A 26,115-nucleotide genomic window follows, 5' to 3' on the forward strand; every position below is an offset into this window, starting at 1 on the left:
GTTATTCTTTTTTTTTTTCTTTTTTTTTTTTTTTTTTTAATAAAAATGGGGCTTGACTGGGAGCAGGGAAATGTTCCTGCTGTCAGAGTATAACCTTTAAGGCTGCACTGCCTGGAGGAGCTTCTCCTCTCTGGGATGCTGCTACAAAATGCATCACTTGGAAGGAAAATAAAGGATGCTGCTGCCTGGGATGGCACTGGCTCCCCTCCCTCACTTTGGGGGTGGTGTGACACAAGCCCCATCCTGCACATGGAAAAGAGAACAGATTTTTGGAGGAGAAACCTTGGAAATGCTGCCCAAAGCCATTCTCAGGGAGGCAAAAGCCTCCCCCCTGTGCTCTCCCCACAAGGACAAGGATTTATCAGGGCTTCCAAAGAGCCCCTGGGGAGGGCAGGGGAGCTGCTCTGATGTTGTGGCTTCGTGTGACCTCAGCCCACCCGGGCTGGAGGCGTTATCAGAGCCCCTGCAGGGCTCCCTGTGAGGCTGGTGCAAGGCCATGTTCATTGCCCTAGAACAAGTGTTGTGTCTCTGCCTGGTTCAAGGAGACAGCCAGGTTGCTAGAGATAAAAAGAATGTCTAAAAAAATAATTAAAATCTAGTGGCTGCTGGATTTCCTGGGGTCCTCCCTGTCCTCAGGATGCACGAAGGGACGAGCATGGTCAAAATCTCACACCTCAGCATGTCCACCTAGAAAATGTTATTGCAGGTGCTTCAATCACATTTAAAATGAGAGAACACCCTCCTTGGTGAGAGGGCCTGGAGCACAGAGCAGCTGGGAGAAGGCAGATGATCCCTGTGCACCCCAAAAAGCTCTGACCCAAAGCAAGACCTGACAGGCTCTGCCAGCCCAGGGGAGAGCAGAGCAAGGGCTGCACATCACCAGCAGGAGCCAAACCACGGAGATGAGCTGGGATGCACAAAATATTCTGCACCTTTTAGCCCCTTCAGCTCCCCACAAGCTTTTAGAGATACAAGTCCCATAGTGGGACAAGCCTCTTGTCACAGAATAGGCATCCACCCGAGGTGTGCTCCCAAAAATTACACCCTGCTCTGCCTTCTCCTACTTTTTCACTGGAACAATAAATGAATATTAAATTAATTAATAAAAAACCCACACATAGTTTTACAGGGAATTTAAATGGCAGGTGGCAGCTGCTCTTTTCCTGCCTTCAGGGCAGAGAGCCCTTATCTCAGGGGACAGCTCTTGTCCAGCCCTTCACTCAGCACCCAGGTATTTGATTTCAAGATCTAGACTAGGCTTCAAGAATGCCTAGTTCTGCCTAATTTGCACCCTGGATTTAGATTTAGGCAGGACAAGTCCCAATACATCACTTTTTCTACCCAAGAGTGATGCAGCATGTAGAGCTTGGGAGGCATTTGCTTGTTCTAAATAGCTGTTAACACTTATAGAATTCATAGATTGGTTTGAAAAACACCTTCCACTAGACCAAGGTGCTCCAAGCCCCCTTCAACTCAGCCTTGAATACTTCTAGGCATGGAGCATCCACAATCTCTCCTTTATGAGAATTTTTATTCATGAGGCACAGGAACACATGTGCAAGGCAGCACAGGGTGACCCTTAGGGCACGAGAGCATGAATTCTGACACAAGGAAGAAGCAGATCACATCTGTATTTCAACAAGATATTTTATTGGTCCAGCAATTGCAAAATATACAAATTTCTGAAAGGCATACCCTGTTTTTAAGCTGGCACAGCTTTATATCAGGCAATTATTCCAGATGTATATACAGAACAGTTAACATATCACAAATCCAAAAAAAAAGTAATCCCAAGTAACTACACCCTTCTCTCCAAGCTTTGCAGTATACATTAAATAAATAAAAAGCGCTTTGCTATTTAAAAAAAAAAAAATTAAAAAAATAAATTCAAGTATCACAAAGGAAAACAAACCAGAGAGCAAAAAAAAGAAAGGTGGGGGAAGAAATCATTGGTGTGGTTTGACATGTCCTCACTGCCAATGTGCCTTGGCTGTGGCATCAACTGCCCAGTCCTTGGCTCTGTTAACTAAAAAGATGGACAGCAATTTTTTTGGGGCAGTTGTGATGGCACAGGGTTGACACCATCCCACCAACCCCTCCAGCACAAGATAAACTCAGGAAAGCATTTTTCCCAAAGCTGGAAAAAACACCATGTTCAAATTCCAGATTTCTGTAGACCTACTGAGACATCTATACTACTCAAGGATGAAAGTTTAGGGCCATTTTGGGTTTTTTCTTTTTTTTTATATATATATTTATATATATATACACACACAAACACACACCAAAACATCCGCGCAATTACACGTGTACGGGATCGATCTCGGGGCAGCCAGACGTCATGTTTGTATTTGCTGGCTTATCTTTTTGCAGCAGCAGCAGCAGGAGGAGAGAGATAAAACTCCCCACGAAGGAGGAAGTTGAAAAGAGCCAAGTGAGTGGCCTGCCCAAAACATTCATTTATCTGGAAGGCAGAGAAACCCAAAAAGCGCAGCTGCCACCCAGGGCACGGAGGGAGACGTCTGCTTTTAATGAGGCTGTTAAAACAGAAATAAAGCAGAGCAGGGGGCAGGGGAGTGTTCTTTGTTTTATCTGTACAGGAATATGATACACATATGCACAAGCTGACACAGGCAGGGCAGTGCCAGGACTGTCACCCCATGGGACACGGGCTGAGCGTGGCCCCGGAGCCCTCCCGCCGTCGGTGCCGCTCCAGCGCGGAGCGCGAGGCACTGTGGTTCACCTTTTCCCAAAGGAAAAAAACAGACCAAACCCACCCCCAAAACATGCACACACCCACTAAGAGATCTTTTCTCCACCAATCCTATCTCTGGGGATGGTGTTCCCTACACAGGACGCTGGGGAATGCCATGGGAAGGATGAAGCCAAAGGGTTGCCCACCCCCGGTTCCCCAGCCTAGTGCTGCAGGAGGGGTGGCTCCCTCCAGCCAAAAAACAAAACCACATGAGATGGGCATGGAGAAGATGTTGCATATAGGTGGAGGGAAAAAAAAAACCCAACCCAAAACCCTAAAAAAAAAAAATTCAAAATCCACAGATTTTTGCACAAAGCAATAGTGGTTAATTGCTATTTTTAACTGCTGTCTCCCAGCTCAGGACAGGCTGCCAAAAAGGGATCTTATGGATCAAAACACTGGGAGTTGGCTGATGGAGTCAGTCAGGTCCTCACCCTGTCCTCCCCACCTCAAACACTGTAACTACTATTGTTTTGTAGTCCCAGCTTTCCAGCATGCAAAATACAATTAAAAACAAACAGAAAAAGTTGCCTGCATTCAGGCTTCCCCGTTAAGGGGCACAACTAGGAAAAAAATAAAGTAGTTATGCTTCTGCCACAAATAAAGTGCAAAAACCAAGCAGTTTCTAAGTATACACATACACACACACACGTGTGTGCATGTGTATATAAAATTTAAAAAATACAGACAAAACTGTCCCTTCTTGTGGCTCTTTGCAGTCAGACAGGGACTCCTGCAACCCAGCCAGACCTCTGGCCACCTCCATGAGACCTGTGTGTCTACAAAATGCATCTAAGCCTAGGGATTCAAACCCTTCCCAATACCTCCACTTCCATCTAAAAAAGAAGAAAGGGGAGATGAAGTACCAGCACAGCACCTCAAACAGTGCCCAGCCTCCCCAAAATTCAACCCATGCCTGAACTCAGACCATCCCTGGGTGCTCCCCAAGATGAAAGCATCACCCAAGCCCCTGCTGGCATGGTTCCTCATGCACTGCAGGCATCTTTTAACCAGTTTTAGCAGCAGATAAAACTGCAAACCCCTTTAAGGTATATTGATTAAAAAAAAAAAAAAAAAAAGTGAAAGAATGGGTTGGTTTTTTTTATTAAACCCAGCAGTTCTTGCAGTGAAGGAGTTCACACAGCTGCTTTTCCTGGTGCTCACAGATCTGCATGAGCCAGGCTGGCATGTGTGACCAGCTGTAGTGTGGGTGAGGGACTGCAGCACAGCATGTTAGGGGCTTATTCAAAAGTAATTAACAACATTAATAATAATTAAAAAAAAATAACGCAAAACCCCTTTTACCCACCCCCCCTTCCCCCTATTTCTCTACTAACCCCGCACCATCCACATATATACACACCCCACCCAGAGACAGATGGGTACCAATCATCTATACAGAAGATCAAAAACCACTGAAAAGAGAAGGAAATGAAACTCCTGTGCACTACAGAAGCACTTTACAGCTCGCTACGACCTAACAGGACGCCGGAGAGGAGAGCAAACGCTGCAGCCTGAAGAGCTGGTGGTGACCCTGGGATGGAGCTGGGCTCCTCCTGGGCTCTCCTGCATCCCTCCCCGCCGAGCAGAGCAGGGTTTGGGGCAGGGGGAGCAGAGCCAGCCCCGCCTGGGTTGGAAGCAAGCTTCGGGAATGGCGATGGGATGGGAAGCTGGCGGCGCCGGCGGCCTCACAGCGGAGCCCACGGAGTCACGACGGCTTCTGGGAGTTGTTCATGTTCTGGAATGAGAGGGGAAGGAGGGGTTGGGGTCAGGCTCCAGCCCAGCAGGAGCTTCTAGAACACGTGAACACAGCCACACATGGGTCACCACAAAGCACCCACCACAGAGGAGAGGACACTGCCCAGCCGAGGAGAGAGGCAGTGACTGACCCACTGCTCAGCTCCTTGCCACAGACATCTTTCAGGAAAAATCCTTTCCTTAGGATTTTTCCTCCTGAGAAGCTGAGAGGCCTCAGGAACAAAATGTAACCAATGGTTATCTGCTGCTGTGGAATGCAACAGGTGCATCTGGGATTGGGCTCATGGGGTTGTTTTTAATTAATGGCCAATCACAGTCAGCTGGCTCAGACTCTCTGTCTGAGCCACAAACCTTTGTTATCGTTCTTTCCTTTTCTATTCTTAGACAGCCTTCTAATGAAATCCTTTCTTCTATTCTTTTAGTATAGTTTTAATATAATATATATCATAAAATAATAAATCAGCCTTCTGATACATGGAGTCAGATCCTCATCTCTTCCCTCATCCTGGGACCCCTGTGAACACCATCACAAGCCCCTCCTCAAGCACTGCCTGGCTTTAATTACAGGGTTAGAATTTAGATATATCCCTAAAATCTGAGCTGAACCCCTCCTGATGCTGTTGAGTCAGGGACAGAATGAAAGACTCCTGGGATCAGAAGGCAATTTAATGAAGGTAGTGGGACTGGACATGGCACTTGGTGCTATAGTCTGGTTGAGGTGTAAGGGCATGGGGTTGGACTTGATGATCTTAGAGGTCTCTTCCAGCCTCATTATTCTGTGATTCTATGGGACTTGCTAAGGTGAGACTTGGTTGGTCTCACAGTAAAAACCCCTCACACTATTGGTGACCTATGAATAGCACACTCTGGAGAACCATATCTATAAACAATGGTTACAGAAGGAGATAATAATTGTTTTAATTCTTTTCTCCAAGTTTCCCAGGCTTGGCCTGGCAGAAATCATCTCTGTTCTTTCTTTTACTGAACTGAGAATATCCACACCCTCCCACCCCACCCTGTCTGCACTTCTGAAGCTGCTCTTTGGTCAAGGCAAGGTGACAGGGGACCACAGTCCCAATCAAGCAGCCCAATTAATCATCTCTCTCTTGCTCCCCTTGAGGGTGGGCAGTGTCCCCCTTTCCTGCCAAGACCATTGTTTGTCCATCCTTGGCAATGCCAAGAACAGGCAGCTCCTGCTGGCCATGCCAAGGACCCACCCACCACCAGAGGTAGAGCAGCACTGGTGACACTCCATGAGGTCTCATGGGCCTGAGACACGCTCCAGACACAGCCCTGGTACAGAATGAGGACAACAGGTACCCACCAGCACGTGGTGAGGACCACAAAACCAGAGACAACCAGCTACACACAAGCAGGAGCAGCCTCCCAGGAGAGATCTGCTCCAGGAAAAGCCCAGGGGACCACAAGGACATTGCCCAACTCACAGAACTACATGAAACAAGGTAGGGGAAAAAAGGACTAGGAAACAGCAAGGAAGGATTCTCTTCTCTCTCTTTTTTTGTTTAGTTTTTGGCAGTTTTGTGTTTGTTTGTTGGTTTTTTTGAGTTTTTTTAATGTTTTTACTACCTAAGCTGCTCCTACAAGCACCAGCAATCCCAGCCAGGCTACAAGGCAGAGCAGGCTGAGCTGTTCTCTCTGTTGTCTAAGGAGACAGAAGGAGGGTGAGGAAAAGCCACATGCACCACAGCCATTTACCTTGGAAATATTAGCAAAGAGAAAACTTTGAGAAAGTGACAAACGGGTCTTCTTTTTAAGCATGAAAAGTGAAGGGAAGAAGAAGGGAGGGGGGAATAAGGTGACTGTTCAAAAGTGCACTTTGGATCACAAAGCAAGCAAAAGGAAAAGAAATCATCACGCCAGGTAGTCCCACATCCCCCAGCCAGCAGGACTCTGAGGCACTCAGCCACGTCCCCATCCCCTCCCAGGTGTCCCCTGGTCCTCCTGGATGGGGGCCAAGACCCCAACAATGAGGGCTGATGCAGTGAAGCTCCCACTACCAACCCAGGCTCATGATTCAAGTTGTGACAGAGGCACTTTCCACCTCCCCAGCCCCTTACAGGTGGTGGCAGAGAGGGACCAAGCAGTGTGCAGGACAGCAGCCTCCCAGAGCTAACAGCAGTGAGTGTCACCAAGCCTTGGGGTTGGCATCAGGTCCTCATGGGTGACACACAGTCCCACACGAGGAGGGGCAGGCAGGCTCCCAGCAGCTGGAGGTTTTAAACTTGCTGCTGCCAGCCTACACCTGGTGTGGGTAAAACCATCACTGCCTGCTCCAGCAAAATCTGACACATCCATCTCCCAAACTCTACCCCTGAGTGTCTTTTCAGGCTCCCAACCAGCAGCAAGGCATGCAGTGCCTTTTGTTACAACACAGATGTGAAAAGGGTGGAGGGAAGGATGGAGAAAGCCTAAAATGCTTTCAGAGCAACCCAAGAGGCTCAGGTTTCATCAGGGGCTTTCGTGGCCATGAGCAGCGAGGGGAGGATCACAGGCATGCAAGGCCATGCTGAGCAACTCAACTTCTACACTCTGTGATCTCACCTAACCCAGCCACCAGCAAAGCCAAGGGCAACAGCCCTAACTTCCCTTTTCTCAAAAATGTTTACTCTAAAAGGGGAAGAAATAGGAGATTCAAAAGCTGCTACAAGCAAGCAGGGCTGAGCTCTGGCCTGGCCATGGTAGAGCAGATCCCTCCATCTTCAGCCCACTAAACAGCCCAAGCCAGGGATGCTCACAGGCTGATTTAAACTGGCCTCAGAGGGCAAAGAGACCTCCTGGATACCAGCCAGTATCAGCTCAGCCCCAGAGTCTTCCCAGTCTTTGAGAAGACATCTGAGCACATAAGTGCTGCTCTCAACTCAATGTAGCATTAACTAAGTCCAAAGGCTTCAGATTTACCCAGGAGCTGTCCTGCTCCTCAGGGATATAACAGTCCTAAGCCAAACTGCCAGAGCCTTCATTATTCATAATTAATGCATGAAATGCTCATGGTGTTTTGCTTTCTTAACAGAGCTAGAGAAAGACAATTTGCATTCATTCTCCCCACAACACCTAGGCTGACTGTTTCCAAAATCCAAGTTTGCAGATGGCTGGTCCCCAGGATCATCCAGCTCCAGAAAACACATTCCTGAGAAGGTCAGAAGCTTCTCAGATGCCTCTCTGGTGCCATCACTCACAACCCAGAGCCCTCAGGAAGGACTGAGCACCCAGGTCTCACCTACAGTACAACATTCTATCACAGAGGAGACAACTCCAGGAAAACCCAACAGCATCACCATCAGAGTGAAAGTCATAATTTGCTTAATTTCACAACAAAACTGGGACATTCCATCCAGCTAGGATACAAACCAGCACCCACAGTCTCCTTTTTACCTTTCCTAAAGCAAATCCCCCCCAAACCAGCAAAATATTAACGCCAAGAAATCCACACCCCGTCCGGATTTTGCAACAACCGAACAACCCAGCAGGATGGCAAGAGACATGGAAAAAAGGGTTGGAAAGGGGAATAAGAGGCAAGAAGGTACTTACAGGCATGCCTTCCCTAGTAAAGGCTGCAGAGAGACAGAGAGAACAGAGAGAGGTGTCAGTAACTCTGTGCCACGCTGGGCAGAGGACAGTGGACAGCAGCGAGGGGCACTGGGCAGCCAGAGCTGGCAAAAGGTTTTTGTGAGGCTCAACCAGCCCAAACAGAGCCCTGGGAGCTGACACAGACCCAGGTGTCCTGGGAGGCTCATGCAAAGCAGCAACCAAGCAGAGCAGTGGTGGAGCACAGAGCCATTCCTAACCTGGGCAAGGAGGGGGACATCACACCAACACAGACAACAGGGAGAGGGGCTGGGCAAGACAGCCAGGTCCAACAGGCAGCTGGTGGGAAGGGCAGCATGGTAAAGGCTCCTATAGATCATATAGGACTCCTTAGTGAGCTTGGGAGGGGGGGTTTGTGCCTGGGAAAGTGAGCAGCAAAGCAAGGCCTCTCTTCCGATGTCCCTTCATGGGTGGGTGACAGAGGAGAGGACACATGAGCACCATGGCAGCCACCCACAGGGTTTCACCCAGGTTCACCACACCAAGAGCCTTCTACTCAATTTTGGTCTCCAGGATGAAGGAGACCCTTCCAGCCAAAGATGAGTCTTGGCAGCAGCTCCTCCTTCAGAGAAGCACAAGAGCATTTGATTTATTGCCATGGGCACGTCTACAACAAAGCCAAGAGCACCCAGAGGGAAGGCAAGGCACGAGCCCTTTGCTCCCGCTCAGTCCAGGGAGGAGCCCCTCAGGAGGCTGATGGCACTAAATTAATGCAGCCTAGAGCTTGGTGGAAGTTGATGATGCTCTCAAAACCCAAGAGAGGATCAACAGTGACCCAAGGCAGGGAGGGGCAGCAGCCATGGGAGGAAGATGCATCTCAGACAGCAGCACAGCTTACGACAAGTGCAAGCAGCTCCTCAGCTTCAGGAGTGACAGGAGGACATCAAACAATAAAACAACAAGAACAACAACAAAAAAAAAAAAAAGGAAAAAAAAAAAAAGGAAAGAAAAAAAAAAAAAAGAGAGAGTTCAACTAACTTGTCCCGGCATCTGCGTGGGCACTTCCTGAGGAACACAGCCTGGCAGGGCAGGAGAAACAGCCACATGCTCCTCCAAGCTGTTGATGCGAGGTTTTTTGGTGGGCTCTGGGCTTGCTAGAGGGGTAACGCTATTACGTCTCATGAGCGGGTTAGGTCCCTTCTTTGCTTCCTAAATTAAAGTGAGACAAAGAAAATAAAAGTAAATATAAAAAAATAAAGCAAAATAAAGGAAAAAGGAAGAAGGCGACAGTTATAAAGGAAAAAAAAAAGAAGCAAGTTGCTTTGGTTTTCTTTTTTTTTAATTTTAGAGCGGTCTCTGTTTTTCCCCATAGTCACTGTCCATGAGCAAAGGATGCACTGAAAGTCTCTGGGCACAAAAAAAAACCAAATCCCTGATGCAAAATGCTTAAGAGCACAGAAGGGGAGGGGAGGAAAAAAAATGGCTCTGCACTCAGATATGAGACAGATTTTCTCTTCATCTGAGTCTCAGCTGACAAAAAAAAAAAAAAGTAACTACAGGTAGCTGAACACACCCAGCAGCCAACAAGCCATGACTCTGCAGGACACAGAGGTGCCCATCAGTCTCCTCCTCGAAGCTGGTCCCTCCACCCAGAGAGGAGTGTAAGCAAGAAGAGGGAAGGTGAGCCAGCCCAGGCTGATCAGGAAGATTTGGGACATGGGAGCAGAGCAGGCAGCGAGGGTCAGCACCACGCCAAGCTCCAACTCAAGCAAGAGGGGATGGAGGCAAAGCTGAGCAGGGGCACCCAAGCACTTGGCACTTGTCACACCCTGTCCTACCCAAGGCCTTGCTGCCATTCCCAGAGAGGGTGGCAGAGCAGGGCATCAGTGTCCCCATGCAGGGGGAAGGACTGGCTTCCCCCCACAGCTGCAGGGAGGGACAGGCGGCTCAGGTGCTGCCACCAGACAGGGGAAGCAAAGGAAAGGAGATGTGGGCCAAAAGCATCACTTTGGGCTCCACCACTAAGCACAAGTTGGAAATGTCCCAAGCATCTTGGGACATGGGTGCTGCCCACTCTGCGTGGCTGCCCAGCCCTGACACTGAGCTTTGCATCCTCCTGTTCTGCCCTCTGAGCTCCAGTGGAGCACTTGGCAGACAGACCCAACCCTACAGGAATTTGTCTCCACAGAAGGGGCCTGCTCCACAGAGCATCCCCAGCCCAGCACTGCCACCTCCCACCCTGCAGAAGGACAGAGAGCCACGGGCATACCAGGAAAAGACCCTCAGGGGCAGATGCAGGGCAAGCATTGAGCCCAGGCTCTGCCAGCCAGCTGGGAGACCTGGGAGAAGTCACCTTCTCCAGCCACAGCTCTGGGCCAGCAGATGACCATGCAGGTGAAAGTCAGAGACCAGGGAGGAGTTTTCCCTGGACCAACACACAGGGAAGCAGGAACGTGCAAACAGTCCTGTTCCCTTGGAAAACCCTCAGCTGGCCACGACTTTGCAGAGCAAGAACACATCTGATGCTCCCAGTCTTCCAGCAGCACTTCCAAGCACCCAGCTGAGCAATCTCCCCATGCCCACCACCACCCCAGGCAGGATTTGGCAGTTCCCACTGCCTGGTGACCACAGGGGACAGGAGGGGGACACCACAGGACAGCTCCAGGGAAAAGCAACACTCACCTCTGGCCGATCTCTGTGGGTGTTGACTGCTTCAATGTTCAGGGAGATGGATTCCACCCGGCAGCCTGCAGAAAGGAGCACAAAGGGACAGATCAGCAGGGCCAGCAGGCACAGGATGTTCCCAAGGGCCCCACCACGGATCCCTGCTTTTCCCCCAGACAGCCTGGAGTCAGAAGGAGGCACAAGTCAACCCCCTGGCATGTTTAGGAAGGTCTCACTCACCATAGGCCACCGGGGTCAGCTTCAACACTGTGTGCAGGGGACATTTCAGGTAGGGCATTTCATCTGCAGAGACAGCAAAGCAGGAGGGTTACCTGAGCAGGAGGCTCAGACACCTTCATCCCACACCAAAGAGATGCACACTGCTGTCACAGACACATTTTATGACAAATCCTTTCCTTAGGATTTTTCCTCCTGAGAAGCTGAGAGGCCTCAGGAACAAAATGTAACCAATGGTTATCTGCTGCTGTGGAATGCAACAGGTGCATCTGGGATTGGGCTCATGTGGTTGTTTTTAATTAATGGCCAATCACAGTCAGCTGGCTTGGACTTTCTGTCCAAGACACAAGCTTTTATCATTCTTTCTTTTTCTATTCTTAGCTAGCTTTCTGATGAAATCCTTTTCTTCTATTCTTTTAGTATAGTTTTAATAAAATATATATAATAAAATAAATATCATTTTATAATATATTATATCATTTTATGAATAAAATATACAATATTTTAATATATAATATATAATAATATAAATATTTATAATAAATAAATTACTATATAATTAATAAAATCAATACTATAATGTATTAATATATAATAATATATAATTATTATATAATAATATAAAATAATAAATCAAGCCTTGTGAAACATGGAGTCAGATCCTCATCTCTTCCCTCATCCTAAGACCCCTGTGAACACGGTCACACACTGCAGGATGTGAACAGCCCAGAGCTGCATCCATCATCCCTCCTCCAGCAGGGCAAATCCTCTTCCAGAGACAGGGAGCTCACCTGCACTCTTGTCCAGGAAATAGGCCAGGAGACAGCGCATGACAGCCTGGTGGCAGATGACAAGGACGTTCTCTTGCCTCTCCAGCTCCATGATCACTGGCTCCAGGCGCTGCACCAGGTCCTGGTAGGACTGGGAAAGAAGGGAAGGGAGGTGAGGCATGGAATCAATGCAAAGAAACAAGAGTCCTTGTCTTGGTACACCTCCTGATTTCGTGCCTCTGAGCAAACCAACAAACTGCTAAAGACAAATAAACCCTCATCCCCAGGCTACTTTGGAACTTCTAATTCTTCTGGCAGAGAAGGAGCCATGCACATCTCAGTGAATCACAGCTCAGGCCTGGAGAATTAAGGTAAACAACAAGGGCTTTGAAGATAGAGCCTCTCCATCATCTTGATATTTTATTTGGTAGAGGATTTGAAAGTTCTGAGAAGTCTGGAGCAACCTGAGAAACCCTAGGGTTTTGAAGGGCCTCATAAAAACCATGACAGGCAGCCAGAAGGAGCCCCAGAAACCCAGAGCTGGTGTCTGATATCCCCACATATTCTTCTGTTAGATACAGGGTCATGAGGATGTCTCCAAAGATTTTTCTGAAATGTCTATGGGCAAGACTCTCAATTTGAGGATAATTAGCTCAAGTCACAGTCTAAAGTACCATCCAGAACTGATGTCAATTCCCACCTCATTGTGTCACACCCTGAAAGCAGACTGCCAGGAACAGAGATATTACCATCAACCCTTAGGGAATGATACTGAGAACAAGGTGAAAATTGCTTTTTTTGGAAATTAAAGGAAAGAAAATTAGGGCAGCACAAAACTGTGAGCAGATATAATGATGGAGGTTGGAATAGAAACCTCCAGAGACCTTTCCATGCTAATTTGCTATAAAGTCAGTGGGACTGTTTGTTAAGTGACATATTTCTTAGTGAGATCTTCATATAGCAAGATTTTGAAAGAGCTCAAAAGGTAGAGGCAAACATGAGCCCTGCTCTCTTAATTCTAGCTTCTTGGAGCTCCCACTGCTCCTCTGCTCAAGAGTAGGGGACAGAATGAGGGGGAAAAAGGCCACATTTAGAGTACAAGTCCTGCAGCCTTTGCAGGAGGTGTCCCTGCACACCTACCTCCCCTGAAGGATAACGGTAGTAATATTTATCCTGGTCACGCAGAGCAAATTCCTCTGGGTGTTGCTCCCTGATTTCTTCATAGGTCATTTCTTCACACACACCCTGCCAGGGCAGGACAAGCACAAGGTTACTGGACATGCTCTCAGCACAGCCACCAGGCAAAACCTCATTTTCTCTTGTTCAGCAACAACCAGCCCCATCCAGCTGCTGTGGCTGCACAGATACTCACGGCATCGATCTCATTGAGTGCCTTCCACTGCTCATAGGGCAGCTGGAGAGCTTCTGCTGTTTGGATTGTCCTCTTTAGCTGGCTGGTCCAAATTTTGAGGTCTTTCAGGTTCTGCTCTTCCACAAATTTGTTCAGTGCCACTGCAAACTGTGAGACATAGAAAAGAAGAGGTTGATTCCTGGTCCACAGCGTCCTTTGTTCCCTATTCCCAGTGAGTGTTGCCTTCCACAGGCAGAAAGATCAGCCTCCTGCTCTGAGGGGAAGGGCAGCCACACATTCATTGATCCCCAAGAGCTACAGATGGACCCTCAGCAGCCCAGCTGTCACCAAACATGCATTTCTGATAGATGAGTAATGATTGACTCTCACAATTAACAGACAAATATCATGTATATAGGTTAAGAAAAGTTTTATAGATTTATAGTTATGTTGTACCCCCTTGCATTGTTATCAAGGGACATCTGGGAGGGTTGGCTTGTCACTGTGGTGACATCTGACCTCCAATCAGGATTTGGGGAAGAGATCTGCACCACTGGACAGCGAAGGTGGAGTAAATATCTGGGGTGTTGCAAAGAGAATCCATCAGATTCCCAGATGCTAGGTCAGGTTCTCAGTGGCTGCTTTCACATTGGACAAATGGAAAGTGCACATCCAGGAGCCAAAAGAAACAGATCTTTCACAACTGCAGTGTCCATGACATAACAGCTGGGTCTGTTCCTGAGGAGCTAGAGAGTGCATTCCAGCCATGCAACAGGTTCTTCAGCAGATGAACCTCAAACCCACACTGCTCAGGGTGCAGGCTGCTGGAATCATGGAAAACCTTCTGGTGACTCAAAGCTGGAGAGAAGTGTTTGTGCCCCAGCTAAACCTGCAGCCCTGTTTGTGGCAGCTGAGGTTTAATTGTATTGATACTACAAATCCAACCTGTGCAAGCTGGTTCACTGCACCACAATGCCAAAACCAGTGGGAATGCCACTTTTCTCTTGTTCTACTTCTGTTTCCAAAGTAGGAAAGTAGCAAAGAAGGGGTTGATGGACAGAACTTTGGGAGGGGTTAAAAAGGGAAAACCTCCATTGTGAGGGGCTGAGCACATGGCAGGAGGGAAAATCCTTTGCTCCCAGCACCGTAACCTTTTTTCTCTATTCGGTTTTCTGCTGTATATTTGATAATGTTTAATAAACCTTCCTAAACTATGAGTAACCATTCCTCACACATTTAACCCAAAGGCACAGCCTCTACTACAGCCACAGGGGGACATTTTCCTTCTCCCTCACCTTCTTGCCCCTGTTGGAGAGGCCAGAGTCGCCTCCAATCCTGCCCTTGAGGTTGAACTCGCTCTCCCCGTGCCGGCAGAGGTAGATGGTGCGGGGCTGGACGTGGATGTTCATCAGGTAATAAACAATCCTGCTCTGGATGTGGTCCTGGACCCTGTTCACCAGGAACCTCCGGCCAACATCGATGACTTTGATGAGAGAAAGTTCCCTGGGGACAGACAGAGACTGTCTATGGTGTATCTATATCTATATATTCACATATATCTATCAATATATATATCTATATATATATTTATATCTATATATATATCTAGATATAAATATCTATATATATATTTATATCTATATATATCTAGATATAAATATCTAGATATATCTAGATCTAGATATATCTATATATATCTATATATCTATATAGATATAGATATATCTAGATATAGATATCTATATACATCTAGATATTTATATCTATATATAGATGTGTGTATATATGTATATAAAATGTATATAGTCATATATTCTTATATATTTGTATATATAAATATATACTTATATACTTTATATATATTTATTTATAAATATATTTATATATTTCTATGTCTTTACATATTTTAATATACATTCCATATAAATCTATATACATTTATAGATCTTTATATTTCGTATATATTCATACCTATTTCGTATATATTCATACCTATTTCGTATATATTCATACCTATTTCGTATATATTCATACCTATTTCGTATATATTTATATGTATTCAATACATAAGTCAAATATTTCTTAATAATTTCTCATCCTTTCTGTAATGATAAGGTCTGATTCCACTTCAGACCCCTCAAGTCTGCAAAATAAGTACTTCCTGCTTTTCATTCTTCTGTCTTTCCTCTTTTCCATAAAATTTTTTTTCTTGCAAGGACAAAAAGATAAAATTTATCTTTAAACAGAGATGAAAATCTTAACGAATAAAATGCACAGGTTAAGGATCTTGATTTCTTTTGCCCAATAGCTCCATATTGCTTCTATGACAAGGAGCATAAAAAAAATTAAGTAATTTCACAATGTCAATTCATTCCTCCAGCTTATTTAGTATTATTTTTTAAAATAAAAATGATCACAATCCCACATCATTTGCATTGATTAAAACAAAACAAAATATTACAATATACTGAAATAATTAATATAGATATTAAAAGAGTGGCCAACATGAAAAAATATATTCTTTTCAATATTCTGCTTTGGATTTTCAGGCTCTCTTCTGGCACAGGCACTTATAACCTTTATAAATGTCACTTCAGTTAACACCAGCTGAAAACATCTGGGCTGTGATACCAGATGTAGCATCATGCACGGTTTCAACCTGCATGATTCTTTTGTAGCTGCTTCCTTCTGGTTTCCCCAGTATCACAGAGGTTTACAATTTCTCCAGGGAGTACTTTTCCCTTTTCCTGCTTTCCTGTCATTCTCCAAAGCAGCCCTGTGAGTTATCTCTGTCCATGTAATCAGCCAGCTCAAAGGATTTCCTGCAGGCTATTTTCAGCAGGGAGCCAACAGGTGATGGGGATTCATGGAGAGCTGAATAGCAGCAGTGTAATCACCACCCCTCCTCTTGCAGCAGCAAAGAGGATTAACCAGGACTAACAGGGAACATGCTCCTCCCCAGGACAGGGACAATCCACACAGGGCACACACACACACAGGTGTTTGTGAGCAGTGGAGAGGCTGGGAGGTGCCTGCAGAGTCAGGCAGGACAGCAAAGCTCTCCCAAGGCACACAGCCACCACAGGGCTTGCTCAATCCTGTGCTTGGAGCCAAGCAGTCCCTTCCTTTAACTGAGACAGTGAAAAAGGCACCTCAACCACTCCAACTCAAGAGCTTTCCCAAAGCCTTTGTATTTAGACCTGCAGAACAAGGTTGAAAACAGCTCATCTGAGCCCAGAAGAGCCTGGCAAAGCATCAGTGCCCATTTCCCTGGCACAGGGCCTGGGGAAAGCAGCATTTTCCTATGAAAGGCCTAAATTCAAGCTGAGGCCTGGCCATAAATCATTCTAGCACAGTTTGAAGTGAAATCCAAAGTGAAATAGAGCTCCACCCTTCACTGCTCCTCTCCTGGCAGAGGGCAGGTGCTCAAGGCAGCTCAGAAGTCAAGGTCCCTTACCTGTCATAGTCATCAGGGTCGAGGGGCTGGTAGCTGGCTTGGTAACAATTGATCCTCTTCATGAAATCCTCCATGGCATCCGTGGAATTACAGTCCCGGTAATCTGGGCTGGACAATTTGACTTCCTGCAACAGAAAAAAAAAAAAAAACATGCCACAAGGAGGTTAGGAAGCTTTCCAAGCCAGACAATGCTAATCTGGAATTTCAAAAGTCCTGCCAAGATCCAGTGATTAGCTGAAACTAAAGTGATGAGTACTTTACAGTCATCAGTCATCACAGGGCAGAAAAGAAGCAAATTAGACCTAAAACCAAGCATCAGGTGGGAGAATTTGGTATCAACCATTGCCTGATTAGTACAGACACCCATCAATCCACTCCCATTCTCCCAGAAGTTGGGCTAGCACTTCACCACCCAACAGCAGGAAAACTGAGCTTCCTAATGGCTAAAAAACCCCATCAGGTTCAAATTCAAGCTGAGAAAGGGAAGTGCATGAGCTGGACAAGCTGCTTATCCCAGCTCAGCATCAGGACAGTGGGATGGCAACATTCAACCCCTTTTTGTGCATTATTTGCTGCAAGCTGTTGGGCTGAAAGACACTAGAAACAGGCAGTGTGAATATACACAACCCTCATGGACTAATTCCTGCCTGAACTAATCTAACAGGCTGCTTTTCCTGAAGATTTGGGTTTGAACAGCAGCATTACACACTGGTAACTTCACAAGCAGTCCTGAAACCAGCAGGATAACACAATGGATCAACACATGTGGCAGCATCCCAGCCCTGGGGTGCATTTTCCACACTGATCCCAGCACTAAGAGCACCATTCATCTGCAGTTCCCTGTGGAGCAAAATCCCATGCTCAGCTAGGAGCTGATTTTCTCACCCTTCAAGCATTAGTTTCCAAATAAAGGGATTAAAATCCTCAAAAAAAAAATCCAGCTTGGGAAAAAAAAACTAGCAAACTGAGCATTTTGTTGTAGAAAAGGCTGTATGCAACCTCTCAAAAAGTTGGTCACTGGGATAACAGCTCCCAGCAGGAGCAAAAGACACTCTTCACCCCCTGTCAGGCAGCAAAATTTGCCTCCAGTGAAGCCATGCTGGCTGTCACCAACCACCTTTTCAGCTTCCATGTGCCTCAGCAGAGCTTCCAGGATGATCTGCTCCATTATCTTCCCAAACACTGATGTGAGACTGCACCTGTAGCCCCCAGTTCTGTCAGGGCTTTGTTTTTCCCAACCCCATTCCTGGCTGCTCAGACAATCTCTGTGTTCCTCCCAGGCTGCCTGTCCCTGCTTCCATCCTCCCTCTGTAGGCTTCCTTTTAGTGCTTGAGTTTGAGTTTGTCCAGGACCTCCTTGTTCATCCTGGCATTTTTGATGGCTGCATCACTTGGAGAAGATGATCCTTGAACATGAACCAGTTTTCTTGGGCTCCTCTTCCCTCCTGGGCTTTTTATCCCACAGTACTCCAGGCCAAAACCTGCTCTCCTGACATCTCACTTCACAGCTGCTGCAGCACAGGCTGCCCTGGAGCTTCACATTCCTCACCAGCCCCTCCTTGTTGGTGACAACAAGGTGCAGCACAGAGCAAACAAGGAGAGGAGCTGTCACTTGGAGAGGGAAGTCACCAACACACTCCAGGAACCTCCTGGATTGGCAGTGCCATGCTGTGCTGTCCCTCCAGCAGATACCAGAGTGGTTGAATCCCACCACGAAGACCAGAGCTTATGAAGGTGATGCCATCCCTACCTCTCTATGGAGGGAAAGCAAAAGCAGGACATTCCCACCAGTTCCACACTTACCATAACGTTGGTGGCAACCACGTTGGGATCATTGCAGACAGATTCAATGAAGAACACCTGTGAAGCAAAGCAGAGCTCAGCTGAAAGCCACCAAAACAAGGTTTGTAACATTCAGCCAGCTGCTTGCTCAACCCAAGCTCCTCCCTGCTGGACCAGAGAGTGCTCCCTCTGCCCCACTCCCATCCTTCCCTTCCCCATGGCTCACTACAGGGAATTAAGGACAAGTTTCATGTTTTTAATCAAACCCAGCAGTGAAATCTCCCTCAGACAGGAGCAGCATGAGGATGACACATGAGTTAGATAAGATACACCAACTCTACACCACAGTGGACTTCACAATGCAGGCATCAGCACCACAGCACCAACCTTGAACCCGTTCTCTTTGGCAAAGTTTAGGATCATCCCTCTCCTCTCCCTTGTGGTATTGGTGGCATCAAACACCTTTAAAAGCAAAAGATCTCAATGAGCACCACAAGGGCCTGGTTTCCCAGAGAGCCCCTCCTCAGAGAAGGGACTGCAGAGGACTTTTGGGGTCAGCACAGCTGCCAAACCCCAGAGCACATCTGGAGCTCACCGCAATCTGCCCGGCCTCCTCCGTCAGGTACAGCTTCACATCCCTCAGGGCAGCCAGGGCACATTGCCTGCAAAAGAGGGGACAGACGTGTGGCCCTGGTGTCCTCAGGGTGTGGTGGTCACCCTGAAGTCACCAATCCTGTACAGATTCAGTTTTGAGCCCTCAGAATCCTCCTTGAGCAGGCAGGGGACATTGAGAACCCAACTCCGAATTTCAAGTCGAGGGGGAAATTCAGAGCCCAACTTCTGTGTTCATCACCCCCAAACTGGGTAACTCTGCTCCCAGCCATGGGCCTCAGCACCATGTGGGGTCAGGGAGCCCACTCTCACCTCCTGACTTTCATGGCTTCCTCGTTGTCAGGACGGAAGAAGTCATAGGAGCTGTAATGCTTCACGGCCTCACGACGATACTCCCCAACGTTGAAAACTAGGTGAGAAAAGCAAAAAACAAACCATCAAAATGAGGGGCATGACCCAGTTGTGTACATTCTGCAGTTAAAGCAAGCTGGGGCCACAAAATTACATCCTCAGGGCACCCCTTGGTCTTCAACATGAAGGAGAACCCAGGATATGAAAAGACAGATATTTATATTCGGCCTGTGGAATCTTGGAAACATCTCCCACTAACTCCAATCTCCCATAGCAGTGATCTAGAAGAATTCCTGAGAACCAGACCTGCTGCTTTCCCCTGGCAGCCAGTGCAGGCCTTACCTTTTGTGGGGACACCGATCCAGTTGAGGTAGCGAGTCAGCTTCTTGGAGATGTAGGTCTTGCCACGGGCTGGGAGGCCAACCATGACTATCACAGTGGGGGAATTGGCAAGCTGAGGCCCACAGGCTGCAAGGAAAAAGAACAGGAGCTGTTAATTCTCCAGCTCAGCCTGCATTGACCCAACAAGGCACTTGTTTTCATCTGGACTCCTTCCAAGTCCTTCAGCAGCTGGAGGAAACATGAAAGCCACAGCAAGAACATCCTGATGGGTGCAAAGTAGCCAAGGAGCCAGCAGCTGGCCCAGGCTCCCTGGAGAGCCTCAGTGCCTCAATTTCCACATTTGCAACTCAAATAAAAAATAATTCAAAAAATAAAATTCAAACTCAAGGCAAGCACAACTTCACATTCCAATGGCTTGGCAATCCCATGAAAAGCTCAAGGATAGCCAAGGACTTTGGACCCATCCCTGCAGCAGTGTCTGTGCTGAAACACCAGGTCTGGTCCAGATCTTCACCCACAGAAAGCATCTCCTAAAATATTTGACTAGATTTCCAGCTGCTAAACAGCCAGCTAACTGGATTTTCTGAAGACAAACAAGGCAAGAGAACCACAGAACTAGCAGCATTTAAAAGCAGATATCCAAGTGATTTATCCCTTTTTTTTCCTCACAAACCCAAGCTGGGTTGTTGGGATTTTTTTTTTGGTTTTTTGTTTTGTTTTTTTTTTGGGTTTTTTGTTGTTGTGGTGAAGAGGGTCCATGTCAAACAGCTGGAAGGAAAACCCATTGGCAGCATTTGCAGGACAGATGGGACCCTGCAGGGGATTTCTCACCCACTCTTCCATCCCTCCGGTGAGCACAGAGACCTCATAGGAAAGGAATGCAGGGAGTGAGTGGCTGGTGGCAGAGCCATAAAACCCAGCTTAATTATGGCCTGGGTGGAGAGCTCTGCCTGCCTGCCACAGCTGCCTCAAGGTGGGACCAGGGGATGCCAGGGGCTCCCTGGGATGGACACAGGACTCGGGAAGGTTTTTGTCAGTGTGGATCTGGAAAGGGCAAACAAACTGAGGGGAACCCATAGAACGTGCAAAGCACATGGGATCACCTTCCCCTTCTAGGAAAATAAATCCAGTACCTGGAGAAACCAAATTAAGGCCACAAGGAAGATTTATGGCACTGGTACCCAGATGACAGAGAAGAGCCACCCATCTTCCCAAGTTTCTCACCAAAGCAAACTCAGCAAGCAAGGGATTAAAAAACTACCTAAAATATAGTTTTTGGTTTTTTTTTTGTTTCACTCCCCAGGCTGGAGCTGCCCTCACTCCCTCCTCCCTTTGTGCAACCTGCCTCCTGCCCAGTGCTGCATTTCAAAACCCCAGGGCAGCTCCCAAAGATTTTGGCAGCAAATGCCAATTTTCTGTGCTGAGGCACAAGGGAGCTGTGCAACATACCAAGAAAAACACTTTCCCCCCTCTAACCATCTCACATCCTCATCCTAGCTATGGGTGCAAGTCTGCTTTGCATAAAACCCCCACAATCATTAGATAAAGGAAGGAGGAAGGGATAATACCTGAATAAGGAAACTCTTCCTTTCCCTACCTGTCAGTGGACAAAGGATCTCAAAGAACAGAGCTAAGAGGATTTAGGGCCATTAAATAGCACTCCAAGAGTAAAGGGACAATGCTGGGCACTGTTCGTGTCCCTGTGGCTCCAGACAGCTGTGACAGCAGCAGGGCTGGCACTGTGTGGGCACACACGTGTCACCTCCAAAGGCTGCTGCAAGAGTTAAACACCCCGAATTTGGAATTTTTGCTGCCCTAGCACCATGGAACAGCACCTCCCATCAGCGAGAGCAACTTTTCATCAGGAATCTGAGCCCAAACCAAAAGTCTCCGGGAAACTTCGCATCAGGGATGAAACAGAACCCAGTGTTTTGCTCCCAGTCTTTCACAAAGGCCTCATTCATCATTTCTTTTCACCACTGCTGGGAAGCTATCAGGGATTTCAATACATATTCATTACTCCTTATCGACATCTAGCCAGGTAAGTCAAGGGCAGGGATGACTTTCAGGCTCAGTCGGAGGGTATTTAACAGGAGCTTATCACTTTTGCTATTTGCCAGAAAGTCAGCTTCACCAGTGGGTAAAAAAAAAAGAGAAAAAAATAAAAAAACAAAACCAAAAACACCCAGCCCAAAAGGGAAGGAAATTTGCTTCTATAACAAGTCGGATAAATCAGCCACCTCCCCACTTCAGGCATTTTCACTCTCTCCTCCTAAATATTCCCGAAACCCCCCCCACAAGCCCAGACTGCCCGTTCTGTCAGTCCCATTCCCCTTTTCCCAGCTGCAATCCCAGCACCTTCCCTGACCCCGCGCTCCCCACCGCGGGCACCGCCACCGAACGGGACCGTCCCCGCCGTGTGTGCCACCCCCACCGAGCCCCAGGGGGGGGAAAAAGCAGCCCCAAGGATGGGGAGAGGCAGCGGCAGCCCCTTCCCTGCCGGAGCATCCCCCTCCCCTCGCCCGGCTCTGCCCAGCCAGCGCCTTCGAGGGCTCCGCTTTCCCAGCCCCTACGTGAGAGACGTGCGGCGTGACAGCAATTTAATGGATCGCCGTCAAAAGGGCAGCTGGAGGAGTCCCTGCAGCCTCCCCTGGACCAGCCAGCACACCATCGGACTGGTTATTTCACACCCGGGATGCGCCATTCCCGGAGGATGCTCCCGCTCCCTCCAGGCATCACGCTGGAAGTGGTCTCCGTTATCCCTCCCTTCCCTCCCGCCGGCTTTGCAGCCCTCGCTCTTTGTTGCTGCTAAGGAATTAACAGCACATCGCTGTTTAAAATACCCCGAGTTAAAAGAGTCAGCTAAAAAAAGCCTAAAAAGCCTCTTCTCACAGCGTGGCTCGCTCCCACCCCAAGAAAATATAATTACAAGCCACATTATGTTATTAATAATCCCCTCGGTGCCTTAATAGATCAAATATGTTAGCTTTTTCCGCTACCAAAAGCGAGCACTCGCTGAGAAACCCGGCGAACGAAGTGGCAAAAAACCACTGCGTGCACAAGGGACTTCTTTCAGAGGTGCCAGTCCTTGAGAAAAACCCAGCCGCAGAGACACACGTGCAAAGCATTAAGCCGGGAGACGTTTTACCCCACTCCAAGCGAAGCCCCTGGGCTACCCAGATGTGCAGCCTGTTGCTGAAATCCCATCTCCTCGGCAGCTCCCGCTGCAGGGCCGCCCTTGCCAGGCACAGGCTGCGCATCCCAACATCTGCTCCAGGGCGCCTGACCCACAGCCACGGGCAACAGCAGCTGGCAAGTTCACAGCATATCTATTTTTTTAAAATAATTATTATATATAAACTTTCCAGCCAAGGTAAATAAACATCGGAAGCGACTTTAAACGCCTGATGAAGGCAAGCAGCGGAAAGACTGATTCACCCAAGCCACTTCCATCCCTCGCCAGGCTGCGAGTGCCGCCCCCTCCATCCCGGCTCCGCACATTCCTGCGAGGCTCATTTCGAGCTGCGAGTCGCACAACCGGCAGCTTGTCAGTGTGGCTGCTAAAGAGCTGCTTCCTGAGCTTTCGGATGGGATCACGAGTCGAGATTTGGTTTATAGTAAGATCGGGATGACCCAAACATTTTTGTATTCCGAGCTTCAGAGACAAGGGGAAACCACTGCAGAAGTTTCAGCGCTGATTTCTGCCTTCCCCTCCACCTGCCTCCTCATCCCCTCAGGGTTAAATGGTAAACTGCGAACGGCTGGTGTCTGGTTGGGGTTTAAAATACATTGCCCTAATCCTTCCTCCACCTCCCCCAAATAAATTAATTTAACACGCTAATTGGACAGGATTTGGAGCAACCTGGTGTAGTGGAAGGCGTCCTGTCACATGGCAGGAGGGTTGTGGAACGAGATTATCGTTACGGTCCCTTCCAACCCAAACCATTCATGCTTCTACCATTAACAAATCCCCGGGCGAGCCGCTCGAGCACGGCGCAAATCCCAGCTGAGCTGGCACCCCGGCTGCGAGGTGAACAACCTGCTCCCTCCTTCCCTTTTAATCCCAGCGCTGGCAGCGCAGAGTGGAAATGGGGCCACGCGTGTGCCGGCACCTCCCCGCATCCTGCGGGGCCATGTGACAGCGGAATGCACCTTCCTGCCCTGCCGAGACTGAGTCACGGGATGGCAGCGCTGGGATGCGGGCACCGCCGGGATGCTGGGGCTGGGGGGACGCGGGCACCGCCGGGATGCTGGGGCTGGGGGGACGCGGGCACCGCCGGGATGCTGGGGCACGCCGAGGAGAAGGGATGCTGCAAAGAGCCCCGCCGCGGTGCGCAGAGAAACGGGAGAGTTCCGCTCCCCATCCATCCTATCCCATCCCATCCCATCCCTCCGGGATGCTGCCGTGCCCGTACTCACAGCGGCGGGGCAGCGCCGGGCGGTTGTCATTGGGAAGCCAAATCTTCTGGATGCGGCTTTGCGTCAGCTCCATGGGCATTTTTAAAACAAAGGTCTTTTTGCGCTCCGCGTCCACCTTGATGCGTTTGAGGGAGGGAGGAGGAGAAATAAAAAAGGGGAGGGGGGAGGAGGCGGGGGAAATATACGATAAAAATATAATAAAAAGGGTTTTTGTTGCAGTCGGTGGTTTGGGCGAGCGGCTGCGGCGCTTTCGGATGCTGCTGCGAGCCTCGTGAAGGTTTTACGGCAGGAGGGGGAGGAGGAGGAGGAAGAGGAGGGCCGGGTCTGCAGGGCACAAAGCCGGGCAGGAATGGCCCCAGCGCAGCCGCTGCGCGCTGAGAAGGAGCGAGGGCGAGCCCCGCTGCGAACCGCGATGGAAAGCGGGGTGGAAAAAAATACAGATATTTTTAAAAAAATAAATCAAAAATTAAAATATCTTTCCTTTGAAATCGGGAAAAAAAAAATAGCAAGAGAAGAAAGGCAGGAGAATCTCCACGCGAGGCAGGCGGGGAAGGAGCGGTGCTACAATCGCGGCTGCTGCTCGGGCCGGCTCCGCTCACGATGTGCCGGCAGCCGCCGCGCCGCCTCTTTCTATCCCGACAGGCCGGGACCGCCTCCGGGGCGGGGCGGGACGGGCAGGGCCGGGCCGGGCGGGCGCTGCGGCGCCGCGGAGGAGGAGGAGGAGGAGGAGAGGGAGGAGGATGGGAGGGAGGAGAAGGAGGAGGAGGAGGAGGAGGAGGAGGAGGATGAAGGCGCGGATGCCGGCGCGGCCCCTGCCGCCCCCTGCCGGCCGCGCCCCGAACTGCAGCGCGGACAAAGGACGCGCTTTGTTCCGCGGGGGGAGCGCGACACCGAGCCCTCCCCCACCGCGGGAATTTGGGGCGCGCAGGGGACCCCCAGACTAAAATATGTATGGTTAAATAAATGCCCTACTTCATTTCTCGCGTCTTTTCGACCAACGATGTAAAACGATGTAAAATGATGTAAAATGATGTAAAATGATGTAAAATTATAGAAATTGAATTAATTTTTTTAAAGGAAAATAGAAACTCGACAAGAAATAACTTTTTAAAAAATACTTTAAAAATAAAAAAGGAGTAAAAGATGCGAAGAGGAAAAAATATTTATTAAAAATTAATTAAGAAAATAAAATAGGGAATAGAGGCGAAAATAAGAAGGGGGAAAGGAAATAAACGAGAAAAAAAATTGGGAATAAAGTTGAACAAAATAAAAAATCAAATTTTAAAAAATAACTAGAGGCAAATGAAATAAAACCAATTTTTAAAAATAAAATAGAGGGGGGAAAAAAATAGAGAAAGAAACCCTTAGTACAACAGCGGTGGGATGCGGGGGGCTCCGCCGGCGCGCCCCTTGCGCCCCTCACTCCGCGGCCAGCGGGCTCGGGCCGGGGGTCCCGGGGGATGCCGGGGGGTCCCGGGGGGCCGGGGGATGCCGGCCCTGCGCTCCTGCACGTCGCTCACGTCGCACATGCGGTGCCGCGCCGCCTCCCCCGGAGGGGATGCCCGGGATGCGGCGGCTCCGCCTCCGCCCGCGGCCACCGCGGCTGCTCCGCCCCGCTCCGCGCCCGGGCGGGGCCGCTCCGCGCCGGGGCCGCCCCGCGTCCTCCGCCAGCAGCGGCCCGGGGCCGGCTGGAGCGGCCGCAGAGCTGGGGATGCTCCGCGGGGAGCCTCTGCTCTCAAACGGGCGCTAAAGCTAATTTTTAATAATTTTTTTTAAATTTTAATATTATTTTAATTTAATAATCTAGAGTCATTATTTATTATTTAATGTTTTCATAAAATTATGTTCTTATTTTTATTATTTTTTCTTTTTACTCTTATTTATTTTTAATTTTTTAATTTTTTCATTATTTTATTATTTCATTATTTCATTTTATTTTTTCATTATTATTTATTTTTTCATTTTACTCTTATTTATCATCTGTTTTCATAAAATTATGTTCTTATTTTTATTATTTTTTCATTTTACTATTAATTTAATTGTTCTTAATTATGTCATTATAATATACAATA

The 26,115-nt window shown here is 48.2% G+C and overlaps 1 protein-coding gene across 9 annotated transcripts in view; it reads right to left on the reverse strand.

Moving 5' to 3' along the window:
- Positions 1–1,629: 1,629 nt before the first annotated feature.
- PFKFB3 (6-phosphofructo-2-kinase/fructose-2,6-biphosphatase 3) overlaps positions 1,630–26,115 on the reverse strand; it is a 45,743-nt gene continuing 21,257 nt past the window's right edge. Inside the window, exons 1-17 of one of the 9 annotated variants that reach the window (XM_054632390.2) lie at positions 24,044–24,662; positions 19,625–19,750; positions 19,244–19,340; positions 18,915–18,981; positions 18,707–18,781; positions 18,341–18,397; positions 16,539–16,663; positions 14,377–14,584; positions 13,103–13,249; positions 12,871–12,975; positions 11,752–11,881; positions 10,964–11,026; positions 10,742–10,806; positions 9,098–9,268; positions 8,063–8,085; positions 6,230–6,277; positions 1,630–4,493 (exon numbers count right to left, since the gene is read on the reverse strand). In XM_054632390.2, the coding sequence (XP_054488365.2) occupies positions 4,487–4,493; positions 6,230–6,277; positions 8,063–8,085; positions 9,098–9,268; positions 10,742–10,806; positions 10,964–11,026; positions 11,752–11,881; positions 12,871–12,975; positions 13,103–13,249; positions 14,377–14,584; positions 16,539–16,663; positions 18,341–18,397; positions 18,707–18,781; positions 18,915–18,981; positions 19,244–19,340; positions 19,625–19,750; positions 24,044–24,122 (1,593 nt within the window). In that variant the 5' untranslated portion in view covers positions 24,123–24,662 and the 3' untranslated portion in view covers positions 1,630–4,486. Of the gene's footprint in view, positions 4,494–6,229; positions 6,281–8,062; positions 8,086–9,097; positions 9,269–10,741; positions 10,807–10,963; positions 11,027–11,751; positions 11,882–12,870; positions 12,976–13,102; positions 13,250–14,376; positions 14,585–16,538; positions 16,664–18,340; positions 18,398–18,706; positions 18,782–18,914; positions 18,982–19,243; positions 19,341–19,624; positions 19,751–24,043; positions 24,663–26,115 lie in introns of those variants that run through there. The other 8 variants (XM_054632394.2, XM_077179264.1, XM_077179266.1 and 5 more) reach the window with 8 other exon arrangements.

This window comes from Agelaius phoeniceus, chromosome 5 (genome assembly GCF_051311805.1).
Source record: "Agelaius phoeniceus isolate bAgePho1 chromosome 5, bAgePho1.hap1, whole genome shotgun sequence".
Lineage (NCBI taxonomy): Eukaryota > Metazoa > Chordata > Aves > Passeriformes > Icteridae > Agelaius > Agelaius phoeniceus.